General features: G+C 41.9%; 2 protein-coding genes across 13 annotated transcripts in view; both read right to left on the bottom strand.

The window, feature by feature from the left end:
* LOC121577786 (engulfment and cell motility protein 2) overlaps positions 1-5241 on the bottom strand; it is a 31162-nt gene extending 25921 nt beyond the window's left edge. For 4 of the 5 annotated variants that reach the window (XM_041891669.2, XM_041891672.2, XM_041891671.2 and 1 more), the window contains exons 1-2: positions 5168-5236; positions 3652-3725 (exon numbers count right to left, since the gene is read on the bottom strand). The gene's annotated coding sequence lies outside the window, so the exon portion shown is untranslated. Of the gene's footprint in view, positions 1-3651; positions 3726-5167 lie in introns of all 5 variants that reach the window. The other variant, XM_041891670.2, reaches the window with a different exon arrangement.
* A 206-nt stretch (positions 5242-5447) lies between these two features.
* LOC121577788 (ADP-ribosylation factor GTPase-activating protein 1) overlaps positions 5448-21595 on the bottom strand; it is a 33931-nt gene continuing 17783 nt past the window's right edge. The window contains exons 6-14 of one of the 8 annotated variants that reach the window (XM_041891674.2): positions 15240-15326; positions 14654-14768; positions 12758-12814; positions 12635-12667; positions 11609-11638; positions 10721-10777; positions 10213-10272; positions 9701-9768; positions 5448-9609 (exon numbers count right to left, since the gene is read on the bottom strand). In XM_041891674.2, coding sequence (XP_041747608.1) covers positions 9225-9609; positions 9701-9768; positions 10213-10272; positions 10721-10777; positions 11609-11638; positions 12635-12667; positions 12758-12814; positions 14654-14768; positions 15240-15326 — 892 coding nt within the window. In that variant the 3' untranslated portion in view covers positions 5448-9224. The remainder of the gene's footprint in view (positions 9610-9700; positions 9769-10212; positions 10273-10720; positions 10778-11608; positions 11639-12634; positions 12668-12757; positions 12815-14653; positions 14769-15239; positions 15327-21595) is intronic. The other 7 variants (XM_041891675.2, XM_041891678.2, XM_041891676.2 and 4 more) reach the window with 7 other exon arrangements.

Raw genomic sequence — 21595 nt, 5'->3', positions numbered from 1 at the left:
AAACATTTTCATTCATCAACATTGTATTCAGACGCCTACAGAACCTTTCGAGATTCTTTCTGCGCATTTCTGTCCAGCAAATGTGTATGCAGGCACACACACGCACGATCACACGCACAAGCACTGCATCTGGGGTTGTTAGAAACAGTAGGTTTCACATATCCACATCGCTGGTAGGCTCAGTCCTTCCAGTCAGGAGCCCTAGCACCTGGTGGGCTGGGTTGGTTTACCACAGCTCCCTGATCTACAGCAGATAAAACAGCACCACAGCTCCCTGATCTATTGCAGATAAAACAGCACCACAGCTCCCTGGTCTACTGCAGATACAACAGCACCACAGCTCCCTGATCTACTGCAGATACAACAGCACCACAGCTCCCTGATCTATTGCAGATAAAACAGCACCACAGCTCCCTGGTCTACTGCAGATACAACAGCACCACAGCTCCCTGATCCACTGCAGATACAACAGCTCCCTGATCTACTGCAGCTACAACAGCTCCCTGATCTACTGCAGATACAACAGCTCCCTGATCTACTGCAGATACAACAGCTCCCTGATCTACTGCAGATACAACAGCACCACAGCTCCCCGATCTACTGCAGATACAACAGCACCCCGATCTACTGCAGATACAACAGCACCCCGATCTACTGCAGATACAACAGCCCCACAATATACTGCAGATACAACAGCACCACAGAGCTCAGGTTTACCCCTGCTAGCCTCCCTATTCTAAATCCACAGGGATTCTTTGCTCTGCGCTTGGCTGTCGTCAGGCAGTGCGATGACAGATGAGTGTGCATCAAAGGAGTAGAAATCAGTTCCAACAGAGGGCATTTTACTGGGGAACCACACAACGCATAATCAAGCAGTGCTTTTCACTGCACGGTACAGATGTCGGCACTCTCTGAACCAACACTTTTTGTTGAGTCTTCGGCGGTGGGAGGAGAGGAGGTTGTTAAGGGGGCTTTTTTGGGTTCCAAAAACTGGTTTGTTTTGGGAAATGTCTGTACACTGTCTTTTGCCAAACGCACAATGCCTGGAAGACATCCAAAGACATCAGTGAACAACCCTTCTCCCAGAATTCCCTCTGTCTCCGGGGGCCCCACTCTGGCTGGGAAGGCAGTTGGTGGGTTGACATGGCCGTGGTTAAAAGTGTCCCTGTTTGTTTGCCTTGGTTCTCTTGCTGTTTTCTATAGACAGTTTTCAAGAGGGATATTTTCAAAGCAGACACAATATCAGAATATTTCTTGTACTGCAAAGACAGTTCAATTCATAAATCATAATCTGTGGTTATTATTCTGCAGTAGTTGCCTAATGATCAACTGAAGTGGTCTGTGCAACACTTGTTTACTTTCTTGAGGAAAATGTAATTCCATTCGTAACACCTCTAATAACAAGCTGGGTCCAATTCAATATCGCCTTTGAATAAAGTATTACCTCTGCTCTCATATCTTGCAATAATATCCATACATGAGGAGACTCTCCTGGTTATGCAACTCAAGGGGATAGGAGAATTTTGAGAAATGAGAACAAGTCAAACCACAATCAGTGATGAGACTTGCCTTGGAATGAAGAATGGGGCATTGTGCAACAAAGCCACTCCTAAACAGGCTGTGAAAAAGCTGCCGAAAAATACTGAGAATTGAGTCCAAGACTGGCAAGCGCAGGATAGCTTATCAACAGTGTAGATTCAGAGACTGACTCTACTACAGACCACCACATCATCCACAAAGGAAAGACCAGTCACAAAAACAGACTTGTAAAGTTTTAACTACACTGTTATACACAAAAAGCATATGCTAGTAGGCTATGCTCCACTGCTGCATAAAATTACACAAACGTTTTATAAGAACACATCAAAAGTGTTGGGGATTGTTTGAGTGTTTAATTCTTTAAAAAGTAATTTAAATATATTTTTCTTTCCACGCTGTCAGTGCATTTGTGGCCAAACATCAACAACAAACAGAAGCCGGAAGAAACATAGCACACGTAATTAGGGCTGGGATGACACCAGTATCGCAAAAAAATATATATATGGCAAAATTGAAAACACGATGCAGACCAAACTCTTTGGTCCTTTCAAAATCAGCTGTAGGCCTATGTAAAATATTGTGTGCTATAGCTTGGATAATAAATAAATGTCACTCTGGATGACAACATAATGATGTTTGTTCCCAACATTAGGACTGTTTTCCTAAAGAAGTTTAATCCACTTTGTGTTTTGTTTCCTTGACACGATACTAATGAGTATGGTGATACTGGTATATTCCCGGCCCTACATGTAATGGCTAAATTAAAAGGTAGACTCAGCGAAATGACGTTGACACAAGCAGCAGCGCAGATATTGAGATGAGTGAGATGCAAGACTTCGCTCTCACACAGTCACACACAGTATCTGTGCATGTGCCAGGGCACCAAAACAACAGAGAAGTTGAGCCTCACACTTTAACGGTTTTAGTTATTGCGGAAATCGACCCACTATGCTGTTTACTTTCTGCCTCTACGTAATATCGCTGAGTCTACCTTTAACCTTGCTAGACAGGAATTCCTGCCATGATATATCAACTGGGCCACAATGCTGCCATTGTCTGGGGGTATAAATGAGAGAAGTCCATTCCGTCTGAAATCGCACCCTATTCCCTATGTAGTGCACTACTTTTAACCAGGGCCTATAGGGCACTGGTCAAAAGTAGTGCACTATATAGGGAATAAGGTGTCATTTGGGACACAGTCGTCCATTCCCAGTCCCAAAGCCACTGACCACAGCCTCCACAGAGGAACCTCCATGATGACAGTTTGAACAGCAGCACCAGTGGAGTCCTGTACAAGTGCTACTGCTGCTGTCAGCTCCACTTTGTGAACAGACTTTTGATACCATGAACTGGCAAGAACGGTGTTCATTTTCTCAGTTCACTGACTAGCTCTACAAAAATCATTACATGAGGGTCTTTCAAATTCTTCAATCAAATGCAGCAAACGTCAGACCGCTAGATCAGAATTGAATTTGAAATGAGGGAAAGAATTAGGAGCCAAATCAATATTCTAATGGTGAACAATAATGGCATGAAACACAAGTCCAGCATAGTGAGGACACCGTCTGAATATCAACTGTGAATTCCATTAGTTGACAGAGGGCCAAGTGCTTACGATCACAATGGTGGGAAAACCCACTAAGAAACCAGAGTCCATGAAGGACAGGGCTAAGAGGTTGTAAGAGACAGTGTGTGTGTGTCTAGGTAGAGAGGGGGGGGGGGGAATCTGACAGTCAGTACAAGTCAGGACCTTTATGCCTGGGCAATTACGGAGGGAATTGAAAACAGATGACAAGTAAGCCTGAGAGAGAGCCATTCTTAATTTAGCAGGCTTCTCCCTCTCCCCATAACAAAGACTATGCAGTCTCAGGCTCAGCAGCCATCTTGTTCAACATGAATTCAAAACAAAAAACCCACTGCTGTTCCTTCCTAGCACAACTTTCCCACACACATTTGAAGAGCAGACTCAGCCGGGGCTCTTTTTAATGCTAAAAGGCATATCTCTCAACTCTGCGTTGCTAATCCCTTAAAACCATTAGATGGGTACATTGTTTCTGTTTCCTCCTCTGATCCTGGGTCTTATCTTCACGAGATATGGCGACCGGACCTCACCTGTTGGAGGAGCGTTGAGTGGGCACCTCACTCGCTCTCTCAGTCTCACAGTTCAGAACATGGCATCAGTTCCCCTGCAAAGTCAGACAGGCAAATAACTGTCAGAGGAACTGTAGTACAGTCAAATATTCACCCTCTGTCTGAGGTTTATGTCGAGCACTCCTGTAAAATGTATTCTTTGAGAAGTTCCCTTCAGTCTTTTCTTGATGTTATTAACCAATCAAATACTGACAACCTGCTTTCATGCAGACATTTCATCTAAAACTGCTTCAGTTACATATCAGATTGAAACCAATCTTGGAGAACGCTTTCAACTGATATTGTTTGAGTGTTTTGAATTTCTTATTTTATAGACAGGGAGAGATTCTGTCTTGCATTTCATATTGGAAAAACTGCAAGCCAAAATAAGAATTTCCAATGGCATCCTGGCTGAAAATAAGGGACAGTACTGCTGGTGATGCTGCTTTGGAGCTCAGCTACTCTAGCAACCACTGACCTATCTAATCTGGGAAAGGTAAGTGAGACTCCAAATAACTGATCCTAAAGACCCCATTGCCTGCCTACCTACCACTGCAATGCCCCTGAGTGACAATGCTACAGTAACATCTTATGAGTTCATCCTTTGTTTTCAGGACACAATCACATGCATGATCCTGGCTCCTGACATTATATTGTGACAGGTAGGTAGGTACCTAATCTGATAGGCTACAGAGTGACACAAAATGTCTCCAGCTCGCGGGAGGACAGATACTGAACCTTCTGTAGAATGATGGGGACAGAATCTCCCTCACACAGATGTCAAGGCAGCTGGATACATTTGTAACAATGTTATCAATTGCTCTTCACCACAACTGTAGCAGCAACATTATTACTCAAGACGTACTGAGCTGCAGCGAGGATGCATAGTGACAGCATTGGCTGTAACTTGCTGATTAATTGGATTGAGCTGGCTTTAATAAGGCATTCCTGCTGTCAACGCTGTATTTTTAGAAACCATGGCCAGCATGGTCAATTGTGAAATAGATATTAGTACCCATTTTATAAACCATGATAACATCACATGTAGTGAGCATTCGTAATTAGCTAGCTACGAAGGCAGTGGGCTGCAAATGAACCGCATCGCGCAAGCCATGTAATTCGTTACTAATTTGGGGCGAAACAAAGCTAGCCTGAATTAAATTGTAGTCAGTAGTCAATTTAATACATTGAATTTAAGGGCATTCATATTTCCAAACTGAAATCCCCAGCAATTGAATTACATGGAAAATGTATAAAATGTACAGAACGTATTCGTCTCAAGAGGGAATCACCACACTGAAAAAAGCATTCACGCGATATTCCTGTCGGCGAGCGATTTCTTCCTACGCAAACATCTATCTTTCAGCAGGCTATTGCCGATGGGCTTTTTGGTTTGCAGGCGCGCGAAATAGTAGTTACAATTGAACGACAAATTCATCATTTATCCTAATTTTGTATTTACTGATAGTAAATCGTTCGTGTAACGGTATTTACTTACCCCATGGCTTGGACCTGATCGCCGCTGTTTGATACTTCTACCAATGGAGCATCTGTGGTAAGATGATACATCACCACGCCTCATAGGCGGGACATAAGGTCTGTGTCCATGGCGCTGCACATGACACTCGTCTTTCACACAAGTTAAAAACACTTCGATTTTAAATCAGTGCATGTGCAGCGCAATGCAATACATTTAAACATTTAATACAAATCGTAATGTGATTAAATCTTCTAAAAATATTATATCTATCCACCATTAGAAAAAAAAGTCAAAAACATACATGTATACGTTTTTATTTAGCATACAGACAACAGGTGGTGCAGAGAAATACACCCACAACCGGAACTGTTACATATTTATAGAGTACAGTACTATAAGGGTCAAGCCTACCGTAATCTTATGGTTTACATTAGAGTTAAGAGCACTGGAGGAAATTCCCTTCAATCAATCACCATTTTGGAACGATAAGTTAGTGGAACTCAAAGAAGAAAACAACTCACCAACGCCCAATGCACTTAGAAATACAATGATGTTTAAAAATAAAATAAAAAAATCAACTATTTATTTATCTCCAAACCATAGTTACATTAGGATGCATTAATCATTTCATGTACAATATCGAAAAATAGTAATTTGTTGACTGAACAATGATATCTACAAAAGATTGCCACCCACAATCTCCAATGTGACAGTCAAAACATGAATAGACAAAAAGCACATATTGTACTTTTGTGAAAAGTTCTGTTAGGCCTATATTTCACACATACCAAATGATCTACAGTGAGATTTGTAGATCTATAAACAGGATCTCTAACATTTAACATCCTTTAGATTAAAGCACTGGAATTCATTGACTAATAAAAAAAACATTTTGGGACTAAGAATATGTGATTTTGCCTGGTGGAACTAGCATAATCACTACATTCACCTTCAGGCTGGTTCCACCAGACTGATTAGTCTTAACTGAAAATGTTAAGTCGTCATAAAACATAATACAGTACAAGAAAAATCATTATAAAGCATCAGACATGTGGAGGCAAACTAAACAGCAGCACCTCGTTTTACTTTTATATTTTATCATACATGCTGTCCAGCTAATAAGGGAGAACACACTCACACATACACCCAAACACACACACTCTTAAAACCAAACTGACAACGGTTTATCAATAGATAGACTGAGGACAGCTCTTTAAGGCTGGTAACATTAAAATAGAGGGCAGGGGAGATACAGCACTATTGCAGAAGATGCACTACTACACAAACATTGCACAGTTATCACAGTTATCCTAGTTTACATCTCCGGTCATTAATTTTGTGTAGAAAACATGCAAATCTTAACAGATGGTCTTTGTTGCCCTTTTAGCAGAAGCACTTTTCATTCACACAAGACAATGCATGCCACGCCATATCAGCCCATAAACTGTGGTTCCACCAGAAAAACAGCCAGGGGAAGGAAATGCCAACAATCTGGTGTAACTAAGAAATAGTAGCCTCATCATCTTTCTCAGGAGTAGAATAATTATCTAGGCAATGCCTCAGTCTCTCACATACATACAGGGTGAAATTGAGGGTTCCACCTCCTTACAATGGGAGACTGCAAACAATTTAAATTAATCTGTTAAATGACCATGGAAAAGTCACTCAAAAAACATGCATGACTCGAACAAGGCCGGGATTAGGCCTAGCCAAGCCTACATGGCTGAAGTTAGAGTGAATCTCTGGGACCACCTTATTCTGCACTTCCATGTAAAACATGTGGCTCATTTTAGAAGTCCAGCGAATAGCTTTATTTCAAATCAGCAGTATTCAACATCACTCGAGAAGTGAATGTTTGTCAGAAATTCACTGTACAAATCTGAATTTTGTATCAAACTTTCCTGTAAAGATTATTACATAACTGGCCTGAGATGTGTTCTTTGACTGTCGTTTGACTCAACATTATGTTGATCTCGTCAATTATGCACATTTATCAACTCATAAAAACTTGGATGCAACACTTAAGACCAAGACTGAAAATCTCATCTCACTGAGAAAGGGTTGATTTTTAGTGTTAAAAGGACAACAGACACAACATAGACTACATCCCACTAAGGGTCAACTGAAGTTTACGGAGGTCACAGAAGGTTGCTGTGGTGGTCCCACAGGTTTGGCAGTATTACATATATGCAATGAAGCATAAGTCATCCTTACCCCAAAAACGAATGTGTCTAGTTCTCAACACACACAATCATTTTACAGATTAAAACACATACTGTACATTAAATGAACACATGATCACTCATATTACAGTAAGTGGATGAGGTTAATACGATCGACAACCACTGATTGGGTGGTGGAATAGTACTTTTATACTATCAACCTCTTTTTAGACCAGGTTGTATATAAACCAAAGTGTACTTCTCGTCACCTGTTCATCAAAATAACCAAATTGTACTGACTTATAAGAGTCTTCTCTTCAGGTTTCAATGAAAAGAGGACTGAGGATGTATAAAATAAAAAATAAATTGTTCAAATAATGTACTTGCATCAGATGAATCCAGCAACTACATTTATACATGTAATGCCATTGCACAATGTTAAGCATCATCCTACCAAGGTTAGTTGCAGTAATAAATCGACACAACAGAACGTTTTGACCGTCAATTTTTGTCAACACAGACAGCACTGTTGGGGTGCAATCCAGGGATGCTGGCTTTACATGATAACACACTAAACTGGAGTCCAGTTCCTTGTCAACGTCATTATGCATCATGTGTAAACAAAGTGGAAATCCCGGTTTCTCGTGGGATAACCATAGACAGACTGGGCTCCTCTCACTCTAGACACTCTGGTTCAGTAGGTGACTGCTGCCATCTTTAGTTGAGGATGATTAAATTGAACGCCTGAATATAGAGCAGGGCTATTCAAACTGGCGGCCCGTGGCCAGATCCGGCCCATTTATTAATTTAGACTTGCCCTTTGATCAATTCTGAACATTAATAAAATATCTGGAAAAAAAAAAAAGCCAAAATTCGACATTCATTGCCAAAATGACAAGCAAGTGTAGTTTTGGCTGTTTTTAGCACCTATGTGGCATGTTGGTAATTTTTTCTTCATATAAATTTGTCTTTAGCGTTTGAACGGTTTAAGCTACAAAATATTATGACCCCATTCCTGAAAGCTACGAACACGTCCGTGTCTTCGGTTTCCATTGCTGACGCTCACAAGGACTCGTTAGAAGGGAGTGTGACAAAAAAAATGCACCTAATGACTGAGGGAAATGAATTCAAAGAATACTTCCTTGGCATTACCTGATTTGACATATCTTTGTGTTTATTGAGATGCTTAGTTTTCAGATGATTTTCTAATGACCTAATTACTTTTAAGAAGCTTTTAATAGTGGTTTAAATAAATAAAAATAACGGTGAGCGAACGTTGCTCCTTTTATTTTTCAATGATGATAACAAAATGTCGGTTGCACCTCGACTCACGTTGCACCTCCACTTCTTTCTTAATTACTTTTAGCAACATTTAATTTGACAAAAATGTATTTATTGGTGTGTGTCTCCTTAGAATAATCACGTGGAAAATGTCCTGCAACTAACCTTTTTTTTTTTTTTTTTATCTGGCCCCCGTAAGAATATAGTTGAATAGCCCTGCTATAGAGTCATAAAACCAAGATGGCACCTTGCCTTCTAATATGGAAACAACTTTAAATATTACATAAGATGATTATACCCCTGCTCACATTTTGATTTTTGAACTCCTGCAATTAAAGAAAATAACTTTATTTACACAAATCCAGCCAAATTAAAATACACTACAGACTGCTTTAAAGTTTGTGAATATTCAGGTATATTCAGTATGCATTTAACTCAATTTACTTTTAATTGATTCTTATTGAGGAATAACATAACATACAGAACTGGCATTGAGCGCAGCCCAGGTTAGAGACAGAACTGTGCAACTGTAAAAGTGCCTGTGAAAAGGAAGTAAAGAGAGAAGGTGGAGAAAGAGAAAAAGGGAGTAAGGGAGAAATAGAGCCGGGGAGGAGAGTGGGAGTGAGAGGCCTCTACCAGTCTGCATTGTCCCAGGTTTCCTCAGCAGGTTTGTCAGGGGCGGCAGCGGGGCTCTTCTTGCACTTGGCCTCTTTGCCGCTGCCGGCGTTGTCCCAGTTGTTGTCCCAGGCCTCCCAGCTGTCTCCAGTGCTGTGTTTGTTGTTGGTTGCCGCCTCCGAGCCCCAGTTGTCCCAGCTGTCGGAGCTCTTCTTCTCTGTGGCAGAATTGTCGACGTTGGTCCAACTGTCGCTGCTTGGAGACTTCTTGGGCTTGGAGGAGCTGGTGCTTCCAAAGGTCTCCCAGAAGTCCTGCGCAGGGGCCTGGCCTGGTTCTGGGCCTGAGGAGTTGCCCTGGTAACCCTCAGTGGCGTCCATGTTCTGGTAGCTCTCTCCTTCTGACCTGTGGAGGAGGGTTAATCAAATAAAGCCACCCACCTAACTAAGGACATATACGGTATGTCATATCTCCAAGCCAAAGTATTTGATATTACCCGTCCTCTGGCTTTCCAGCAAAGAAGTCGCTCATGTCTTTCCAGCCTTTTGCACCAGCGCCCTGGACCTGAGAAGCGGGCACGTGTCAAACTCCAAAAAACATCTAGACATGAAATTATGTTGATAAAAAGTTAACTAATGAAATCAAGGGTTTACAAACATGTTTGTGTCAGATTCCAGTCAAAATATAACCTTTTCACCTAATCATTGACCTCTGTATTCATCACAATAGTTCATCACATTGTCCTTTACTTGACTCAAGTGAAGCTTGAACAAGTTAATATAATACAAGTACAGTTACATCTACATAGTACTCACCACCAGAATAACAATGGCAGCAAGAGAAATGGGAGATCAAATTGCATCATTATCTTCAAAATGTACATCAACACACCCAAACCAGTCTCCTTTTCAGGATACGTCATTTCTAATGAATGCATAGCTTCCCATGACCCTTGCTCAGGAGACTGGTTGTCGGTTTGCAGTGTGGCAGAGGTCTGCCTTCTCCTACCTTGGATGCCAGCCCAGCAATGCTGACGGACATTTCATCTAGCAACTTGCCATCTTTTACCTGGACAAGCCAAATCAACGTTAATGGAAGAATGGAGACAACTTACAGCATCAAGAGGTGGGCGTGCAAATAAAGACATCACCCACCTAGGCTAGCTCAGGCAGTATTTCTTATTGAGAGCGATTGCAGATTTTACTGTGAGCAAAGTGGTTAGGCTTAGATTTTGTACTGAGAGGACATTAAGAATGTGGTGATTAGCCTATTTATAAGGAGACAGCAGGTGATTTCAGTTAGTCTCAGTCAACACCCATTTTTAGCAGCTATGTGGAATCTTTCTACATCAAGCAATTAGCTATTACACATGCACAGTGCACACTATCTAGACAGTCACCACAGCAGACACATTCCAAAGGACACAATGCACATTCAAATTTAAAGCTGGTTCTATTAAGCATATTAGCCTAAAGGGACCCACCACCAAATTAACATTAACTTCAAACAATGTTACCTTTTCGTGGGTAGGTTTGATAACATTCTCATTTAATGTCTGTCCTAACTCTGTGGCCTAGTTGGGAGTGAGAGGGAGAAAATGTGTGAATCAAACGAACAGTTCGACATTCACGGCAACGAAAGACACAGTTTCTGAGTAGCAGGCAGCTGAGGCAGGCGGGGGAACTGTCATTCCATTCATTAGGACATTAAACGAGCACAGTCAGCACAGCGGACGGACAGCTGACCAGCAAAGGGTAGTGAGCAATGGAACTGTCATACATGGATGGATAACCCTATGGTCGGTGAGTACAAAAGTAACGGTCACTTTACCCTGCCTTAATGTACATATCTACCTCGTACCCCTGCACATTGATCTGGTACTCCTTGTGTATAGCTTAATTATTGTGTACTTTATTCCTCGTGTAAGAATTTCACGGTAACGTCTACACCCCTTGTATTCGGCACATGTGACAAATAAATTTTGATTTGTTTATTATTGTGCCAAGATTTCTTTCTTTGTAAATGACAGGAATGTTCACACTCCTAGAACAGGTTCTAAACAATTTGGTATTATGAGCTACTAAATTTAAAGTGACCAAGAACTTCATATTAATAAATAATTTAACACTACAACCTTTAACATTAAGATTATCCATCAACTTAAAAAAAGAGAGACAGGAGAATGTTATTTGTCTACAGCCAAGCAAAAGCTTACAGTAACAGTACAGGTTGGGCTAACTGCATCAACCATTTCACAGGAGCAGGTTTAAACATTTGTACATACAATATTGACCAGCCAACAAGCTCTGGGTGTGTGAGAATGAATGCATTCATAAAAACAATAAGTACATGAGATATGCAGGTATCATATGGACAAAGAGCATGCATTTGTTATTGGTTTTACCGGCTCTGGGGGTGGCTTATAGCCCCTTAACTATGTTCAGAGAAAGCGAGGTTAAAGAAGCGTCAAACAGTTCAAACTACAGTCAATTCACAGAATAAGGTCAGTTATTTCTGTCCAGTTAATTTATGAGCAAAAATACAAGGGAAATGTGTGTGGGGGGAAAAAATCTATGTTCCATGAGCTCTAAAGGCTAAACATTTGCACTGCCGTTTCTACTGCAGAGGGAATAACATTCAGTAGTGCATCCATAGAAAGAATGAAGTTCTAGAACATAATTATTTTTCTGTGGGTACATCACATGGAATTAGGAGATTGAGCCTCAACCAATATCTCGCTATGGTTGAATTATGATCAATGAAAATGTCTTATCACTCAAATCAATTACCCTAGCTTGGTATTTCCTTAGAGAGGGGGGCTAGAACTCTGTCTCTCTATAGCAGAGCATCATGTTAGTTATTACTTGAGCCATGAGAGAGAATGAGCATATGAATGGTTTCCTTATTCAACAAAAGGGGATTCACATAATCACGTCTTTATCAACTTTGTTAAATGGCATCTTAGACTTGTAAGGTTAAAAGAGTTTGTTTGTATCTACAAATCCATATAAACAGTCTCATTTAAATACAAGTTTTTAGAGCACATGTACAGTAAATTGCAAAATTATGCTAAAAAATAATAATTCATAACGATATCTTAGTAGTCAGGGTTTTTTTCGGGATAAAAAGGGGCTTAGGTGTTAGGCGTGGCAGGGGCAATGGGCGCGGTCAATGGCATGGTCGCCGACTGAAAACTTGAGGCCCTCCTCTTGGCCATAGAGACAAAGTTTTGCTGGTTGAAATAAAATTTCCTGCAATTTTACACATTTTACCATGGGTCTGAGAGACATTTCAGTAAAAAAAAAAAATACTGGGCAAAAATAACACTTGGTGGCCCGGCCAATACTTTTCTATGCAGAAAAAACCCTGGTAGTAACTAAAGGTAAGACTAATCAGTTACTAATAACTGTTTAACAAAAGGAATTCATACCTTTAGGGTTGCTGAAGTTGCAAGTTTTGCGGTCTGTTTCAGTGAAAAGATGGGAAAACGCAATTAATAAACAGTAAAATTAAGTTATTTGACAGGATAACAACTTTCCTTGGAGATACTTACATTATCCTTGGCGACTGCAGCAATTTTGCTAGCGCCGATGGTGAAATTGCTCCAGCCCTATAAAACAAAACATGTCACACGAGTCATCATGTGTCCCAAATGGTACTATTGCAGCGTTCAAGACTGGTAACTCGGAAATCTAAGACTTCAGTGCGTTCAAACAATGAAGATCAGTGACGCCATGAGTTGACCTTGTTTGTTCCCAGTTGTCTTAAAAGCACCATACAGTGGGGAAAAAAAGTATTTAGTCAGCCACCAATTGTGCAAGTTCTCCCACTTAAAAAGATGAGAGAGGCCTGTAATTTTCATCATAGGTACACGTCAACTATGACAGACAAATTGAGAAAATAAAATCCAGAAAATCACATTGTAGGATTTTTAATGAATTTATTTGCAAATTATGGTGGAAAATAAGTATTTGGTCAATAACAAAAGTTTCTCAATACTTTGTTATATACCCTTTGTTGGCAATTACACAAGTCAAACGTTTTCTGTAAGTCTTCACAAGGTTTTCACACACTGTTGCTGGTATTTTGGCCCATTCCTCCATGCAGATCTCCTCTAGAGCAGTGATGTTTTGGGGCTGTCGCTGGGCAACACGGACTTTCAACTCCCTCCAAAGATTTTCTATGGGGTTGAGATCTGGAGACTGGCTAGGCCACTCCAGGACCTTGAAATGCTTCTTACGAAGCCACTCCTTCGTTGCCCGGGCGGTGTGTTTGGGATCATTGTCATGCTGAAAGACCCAGCCACGTTTCATCTTCAATGCCCTTGCTGATGGAAGGAGGTTTTCACTCAAAATCTCACGATACATGGCCCCATTCATTCTTTCCTTTACACGGATCAGTCGTCCTGGTCCCTTTGCAGAAAAACAGCCCCAAAGCATGATGTTTCCACCCCCATGCTTCACAGTAGGTATGGTGTTCTTTGGATGCAACTCAGCATTCTTTGTCCTCCAAACACAACGAGTTGAGTTTTTACCAAAAAGTTATATTTTGGTTTCATCTGACCATATGACATTCTCCCAATCCTCTTCTGGATCATCCAAATGCACTCTAGCAAACTTCAGACGGGCCTGGACATGTACTGGCTTAAGCAGGGGGACACGTCTGGCACTGCAGGATTTGAGTCCCTGGCGGCGTAGTGTGTTACTGATGGTAGGCTTTGTTACTTTGGTCCCAGCTCTCTGCAGGTCATTCACTAGGTCCCCCCCGTGTGGTTCTGGGATTTTTGCTCACCGTTCTTGTGATCATTTTGACCCCACGGGGTGAGATCTTGCGTGGAGCCCCAGATCGAGGGAGATTATCAGTGGTCTTGTATGTCTTCCATTTCCTAATAATTGCTTCCACAGTTGATTTCTTCAAACCAAGCTGCTTACCTATTGCAGATTCAGTCTTCCCAGCCTGGTGCAGGTCTACAATTTTGTTTCTGGTGTCCTTTGACAGCTCTTTGGTCTTGGCCATAGTGGAGTTTGGAGTGTGACTGTTTGAGGTTGTGGACAGGTGTCTTTTATACTGATAACAAGTTCAAACAGGTGCCATTAATACAGGTAACGAGTGGAGGACAGAGGAGCCTCTTAAAGAAGAAGTTACAGGTCTGTGAGAGCCAGAAATCTTGCTTGTTTGTAGGTGACCAAATACTTATTTTCCACCATAATTTGCAAATGTATTCATAAAAAATCCTACAATGTGATTTTCTGGATTTTTTTCCCTCAATTTGTCTGTCATAGTTGACGTGTACCTATGATGAAAATTACAGGCCTCTCTCATCTTTTTAAGTGGGAGAACTTGCACAATTGGTGGCTGACTAAATACTTTTTTCCCCCACTGTATATATGGACCCCTTTACTTCAGGGCTATGCATATTTCCAAATGCTGTGCCATATTACTGCCGTACCGAATAAATGGAAGATAGAGCGTTGTTCAGGACATCATCCTCCTTCTTCTCTGGAGTCGGCGTATTCCCAAAGCCAACATAGCGGTTCTCCTGATTCCCACTATAACCGCCACCACTACAGGGGAAATGGGAATTTTTCATAAATGACAAGTCCCTATTCAGTGACCAAAAACATATAATATATGCCATTTAGCCAATGCTTTTATGGAAAGCAACTTACAATCATGAATACACACATGGGTGGACCCAGCAGGAAAAAAAATAATTACAATATGGTTGAAATGTAGCTTTATGCAAAAGTTTAAATTTTGTATTCTGTGGCATCTTACTTTTGTATTAAGACCCTGTGCTACAATTTGGGTGAGCATTCACAGATAAAGTCCTTGAAGTTGTTAAGTTTGATAATTATGGTTAAGAATACGTTACATAAGAGAAAACCAGATTAAAGTGATCTTCTTTAAACAAAACAAAAATGTTCTCTGTGGCATCTTACTTTGGATTTAGACCATGTGCTTTATGTGTACTATAAGAGAAAAGCTGAACAGCTGCCTCAGAGAGGAGTGAGTAATGTTTACGATGGTCTCACCTCTGATAAGAGTTCACATCGTCACTCAGCCAGTCCTCAAACGCCTTGTCTGAAGGTTTGCCCAAGTTCTGCCCCGGGCCCCCTGAGCTACATTGGAAAACAGATGACAGATTATTATGAGACTTGATAACATTGGACATTAGTACTTTGGAAATATTCAAGTAGTCTAATACTTCAGCTATATGAAATAACACTCTTTTCACCCTTACCGATGGGGCTGGGCGATATGACCTAAAAATCATCAAACTTATGGGCGATTCACAATATATATATACACACACACCTCAATTTTTTTTTTTATGTTCTCTAAATAAGCTTTGTTGTACAATTAAAAGGTCAAATACACTGCATTTCAAACAATCAGCAATAATCTAATTCAGGTTGTGTGAAATTAGGCGAAATATAAGCCCCACTAATAATTGTATTATTTTATAAAAATAGTTTACCAGATTTTTTGCAATAATCACTGATCTGCCTTTGAAGTCTGTCTATGAAAATGCCCTTTTTGTTACAAATGTAACCAGAACCATGCATAATGCACATTCAATAATAATGACAAACTTCTTGTAGCAGTTATTAAAGAAAGTTAACACAGGTCTCAAACAATCTCTCAAGCACAAACCGGTGTGCTCGTGAGTAGCCAGCTAATCTTTACATTTCAATTGTAGTCAACTAGGATCTATTTGCTAGCTAACAAGGCAGAACAGTTATGAACACACACACACACACACACACTTCTGTCCATCTCCAACTGTTTGAACAGTATGCTAGCCTTTCCACTTTGTTCAGATGTTGAAATCAAGTGGCCTACCATATCTTTCAGAATGAGAACGAGTTTCCAATCCCTTATATAACTGTGTTTTATGCTTATTCCACATTTATAAAACACAGACTAGACAGCTAGTATAACAGTATTTAGCTAAAATGCTGCTGGTGGTACCACAATGCCACGCACGACAAACTGCGCATATATTTTCCAGAATCAATGTTAATTGATACTCCTGTTTTAGTAGTGTCTTATCTGCGTGCAATTTCAGTGGTTGAGACATAAAAAGGGTATCGTTAGAAAGGTTAACTTCTCTATTACAGTAAAATAATGTCGCAATGTGTATCGGTGTCCATATGACCGATTCTGTTGGACCAAACCTCAAATGCAAATAGTGAGTTGAAACCGCTTGTCAGAGAGAAAAAAGTGATCTCTCAACTTTGTTGTTGTGTGGCAGGGGGAGGGGCTTGATGTGTGTGTGTGTGTAAACAGAGTTGAAGAGGTGAAGCGAGAGGTTCAGGGTGCATACACATTAACAGATGGGATTTCATTACTTTTCCATGACTTAACCAAATTTCTATGACCAACAATTGGCGGTGTCTCTATGTACGAATAAAAAAGTATGCGTAATGTGGTATCGACACTGCAAGGTTGCTCTCTGATCCCATGTCCGATCGATCTCCTGTCGTTGAGAAAGGCACTTAACCCCCCACAAAGTAGAATACCTGTTAGGCAACTATATAAAACGTGGTCAACCCTCAGTCTGGAGAGCTACTGGGTGTGCAGGCGTTTGATCAAGACCTGCTCAAAACAGAGCCAGTTTATCAAGGTCCGGTTGAGCAGCTCATTTCTAAAATGTGGTTTGTTAGAGGGGAATAAAACTGTAGACCCTGCCTCCAAAACTATTGAGTGTGCCGTCTTTAGCCAACTCTTTTGCTATCTCTCTCAGAATGACCTTCTTGATCCAAACCAGTCAGGTTTCAAGACTGGTCATTCAACTGAGACTGCTCTTCTCTGTGTCACGGAGGCTCTCCGCACTGCTAAAGCTAACTCTCTCTCCTCTGCTCTTGTCCTTCTAGACCGGTCTGCTGCCTTTGATACTGTGAACCATCAGATCCTCCTCTCCACCCTCTCCGAGCTGGGCATCTCCGGCGCGGCTCACTCTTGGATTGCGTCCTACCTGACCGGTCGCTCCTACCAAGTGGCGTGGCGAGAAGCTGTCTCCGCACCACGTGCTCTCACCACTGGTGTCCCCCAGGGCTCAGTTCTAGGCCCTCTCCTATTCTCGCTATACACCAAGTCACTTGGCACTGTCATATCCTCACATGGCCTCTCCTATCATTGCTACGCTGACGACACACAACTAATCTTCTCCTTTCCCCCTTCTGATAACCAGGTGGCGAATCGCATCTCTGCATGTCTGGCAGACATATCAGTATGGATGACGGATCACCACCTCAAGCTGAACCTCGGCAAGACGGAGCTGCTCTTCCTCCCGGGGAAGGACTGCCCGTTCCATGATCTCGCCATCACGGTTGACAACTCCGTTGTGTCCTCCTCCCAGAGTGCGAAGAGCCTTGGCGTGACCCTGGACAACACCCTGTCGTTCTCCGCTAACATCAAGGCGGTGACCCGATCCTGTAGGTTCATGCTCTACAACATTCGGAGAGTACGACCCTGCCTTACACAGGAAGCGGCACAGGTCCTAATCCAGGCACTTGTCATCTCCCGTCTGGATTACTGCAACTCGCTGTTGGCTGGGCTCCCTGCCTGTGCCATTAAACCCCTACAACTCATCCAGAATGCCGCAGCCCGTCTGGTGTTCAACCTTCCCAAGTTCTCTCACGTCACCCCGCTCCTCCGCACACTCCACTGGCTTCAAGTTGAAGCTCGCATCTGCTACAAGACCATGGTGCTTGCCTACGGAGCTGTGAGGGGAACGGCACCTCCGTACCTTCAGGCTCTGATCAGTCCCTACACCCAAACGAGGGCACTGCGTTCATCCACCTCTGGCCTGCTGGCTCCCCTACCTCTGCGGAAGAATAGTTCCCGCTCAGCCCAGTCAAAACTGTTCGCTGCTCTGGCACCCCAATGGTGGAACAAGCTCCCTCACGACGCCAGGACAGCGGAGTCACTCACCACCTTCCGGAGACATTTGAAACCCCACCTCTTTAAGGAATACCTGGGATAGGATAAAGTAATCATTCTACCCCCCTAGCACCCTAACCACCGCCCGTTCGGAGTAAGAAACCAATGAATGTATTCACGTGTTTGCAGCTCGTCTAGCTCTGTTGACCCAAGCCCTCTTGGAAAGGAGGTTTTGGCTGGGTCTTCGCTCAGCTCACTTGTAAGGCTCTGATTGTCCACCAGAGGTCACAATGTCCTTCTTAGAGCTTCTCTGGTAGTGAAGTGTTTGTTAGAACAATTACTTCAGATGCACCAATGGTTGTCTGAGATGGGATTGTCCAGCTGCAGACTGGTAATGCTACGGTCTAGTGAGTTTCTTCTTCTATGTTTTCTCACCATTTCAAACGTGTGGACTAACGTCTCACGTTTTCTGGTCTTAGAGTGTCAACCATTTGTAACGTTCAGCTCCCACTGTACGTCGGCTGGTCTGTAGAAGTTCAACCATTTGTAATGTGAGCTCGCGCTTCACGTCGGCTGGTCTTTCTGGTCTAACCATCTTTAGCCGTGTAGACACAGCTCCACGCTTCCTGGTCTTTCTGGTCTCTGATTCAAAGTTCTAACGCTTCTAAACGTGCAGTCACCACTCTCACGTTTTCTGGTTTAATGTACATTTCGTTACCAAGGCTTTTATACTCGGGTAAAAAGGGGCCGTTCCATCACGCCAACACAATGCCTGTGCTCACTTGGGCGTGGTTACTGACTGGGCAAAAGTTTATATAAAACAATTCTCAGAAGAATAAAATCACATTTATATCTCCACAAAAGTACTCTCATACTTAATCATATTTTATACAACATTTAGATGTAAACTTGATAACTAGAATGTGTACACTTTCAGAGTTATTTATTTATTTATACCATCCTTAATGACATCACAAAATAATAAACAATATGACATGATTATTCTTTAAGTTCCTACTGACCATTCTGAACATTTGGATGTCAGAAATAATGTTCCAATGTCCACGTAAAAGTTTTGGCGGCAAAAGTCTCTGTAACAAAGAGATTTCTTTCCCAATACTGCAGGGCAAGAAAGACCCGTTTGCGGCACACAATTTATGACCAGGTGTTAAGGTGTCAAAACCAGCACAACTCCCCCTCTCCTCTCCTGTGGGAGAGAGGGGGGGGTCTGGCTATCTGTCAGCCATTTGCCACTTTGATCTGGCACCTTTAATCCTCACCAAGGAGAGAGTCATGACACTTCAGAGTAAAGCATTAAAAACAAATCAAGCAACCCAGAAAAGTGCTAAAAATAGCCCATATTAACATATGTAGCCTAACAAACAAGGTTCATGAAGTCAATAACTTCCTTGTAACAGATGACATTCATATTCTGACTATCTCTGAAACCCACTTAGATAATACCTTTGATGATACAGTGGTAGCAATACATGGTTATAACATCTACCGAAAATACAGAAATGCCAACGGGAGCGGTGTTGCGGTCTATATTCAGAACCACATTCCTGTAAAGCAGGGCTGCCCAACCCTCTTCCTGGAGATCTACCGTCCTGTGCGTTTTCAGACCAACCCTAATTTAACACACCTGATTCTACTTATTAGCTGCTCAAAAATACCTTAACTAGCTGAATCCGATATGCTAAATTAGGGTTGGACTGAAAACCTACAGGACAGTAGATCTCCAGGAAGAGGGTTGGGCAGCCCTGCTGTAAAGCTCAGAGAGGATCTCATGTTAAATACTGTTGAAATAATATGGCTACAGGTTCATCTGCCTCACCTAAAGCCCATTCTTGTGGGAAACTGCTATGGACCACTAAGTGCTAACAGTCAGTATCGGGATAATGTATGTGATAAACAGAAAAGTATATTTTATGGGTGATCTAAATATTGACAGGCTTTCATCAAGCTGCCCACTCAAGAAAAAACTTCTAACTGTAACCAGTGCCAGCAACCTTGTTTAGGTGGTCAGTCAATCTACCAGGGTAGTTACAAAGAGCACTAGAATGAAATCATCAACATGTATTGATCACATCTTTACTAATGCTTCAGAAATGTGCTTAAAAGCAGTATCCAAATCCATAGGATGTAGTGACCACAATAAAGTAGCCATATCTAGGAAAACCAAAGTTCCAAAGGCTGGGCCTAATTAGTTTATAAGAGGTCATACAATAAGTGGTGTAGTGATTCTTATGTTGACGATGTAAATAATATTTGCTGGTGTGTACTGAGGAGCAACCAGATGCTCCACTTGACACATGAAATTGCTTACTCCAGTTACTGATAAGCAAGCACTCATTAAGAAAATGACTGTAAAAACTGTTAAATCCCCTTGGATTGAAATATTGTATGGTTGAGAGGGATGAGGCAAAAGGTATGGCAAATAAGTCTGGCAGCCCAACCGATTGGCAAACATACTGCAAATTGAGAAATCATGTGACTAAACTAAATAAACAGAAACTACACTATGAAACAAAAATAAATTATAGGAAATTATAGGAAAAAGCTTTGGAGCCCCTTAAATGACATTTTGGGAAAAAATGCAAACTCTGCTCCATCATTCATTGAAACAGATGGCTCACTCATCACAAAACCCACTGATATTGCCAACTACTTTAATTATTTTTTCATTGGCAAGATTAGCAAACTTAGGCATGACATGCCAGCAACAAAACGCTGACACTACACATCCAAGTATATCTGACCAAATTATGAAAGACAAGCGCTGTACTTTTGAATTCAGGGGTGCGTGTTTAGTCCCCTCCTGTACTCCCTGTTCACCTACGACCGAGTGGCTAAACTGTTGTGCTGACGACACAACAGTGGTAGGCCTGATCAGCGACAACGATGAGACAGCCTATAGGGAGTTGGTCAGAACCCTGGCAGTGTGGTGCCAGGACAACAACCTTTCCCTCAATGTGAGCAAGACAAAGGAGCTGATCATGGACTACAGGAAAAGGCGGGCCGAACAGACCCCCTTTGACATCGACAGGGCTGTAATGGAGCGGGTTGAGAGTTTCAAGTTCCTTGGTGTCCACATCAACAACAATCTATCATGGTCCAAACACACCAAGACAGTCATCTGGGTCCCCAGATCCTCAAAAAGTTATACAGCTGCATCAGAGAGAGAGCATCCTGACCGGTTGCATCACCGCCTGGTATGGCAACTAATCGGCATCTGACCGTAAGGCGCTACAGAGTGTAGTGCGTACAGCCCAGTACAACACTGGGGCCAAGCTTCCTGCCATCCAGGACCTATATACACACACACACTAGGCGGTGTCAGAGGAAAGCCCAAAAAAAAAATTGTCAAAGACTCCAGTCACCCAAGTCGTAGACTGTTCTCTCTGCTACCGCACGGCAAGCTGTACCGGAGCGCCAAGTCTAGTACCAAAAGGCTCCTTAACAGCTTCTACCCTCAAGCCATAAGACTGTTGAACAATTA

The sequence above is a fragment of the Coregonus clupeaformis genome, unplaced genomic scaffold (genome assembly GCF_020615455.1).
Source record: "Coregonus clupeaformis isolate EN_2021a unplaced genomic scaffold, ASM2061545v1 scaf0043, whole genome shotgun sequence".
In the NCBI taxonomy this organism is placed as follows: Eukaryota; Metazoa; Chordata; class Actinopteri; order Salmoniformes; family Salmonidae; genus Coregonus; species Coregonus clupeaformis.
The sequence above is the reverse complement of the archived record's forward strand: the minus strand, read 5'-3'. Positions and strand labels throughout refer to the sequence as shown.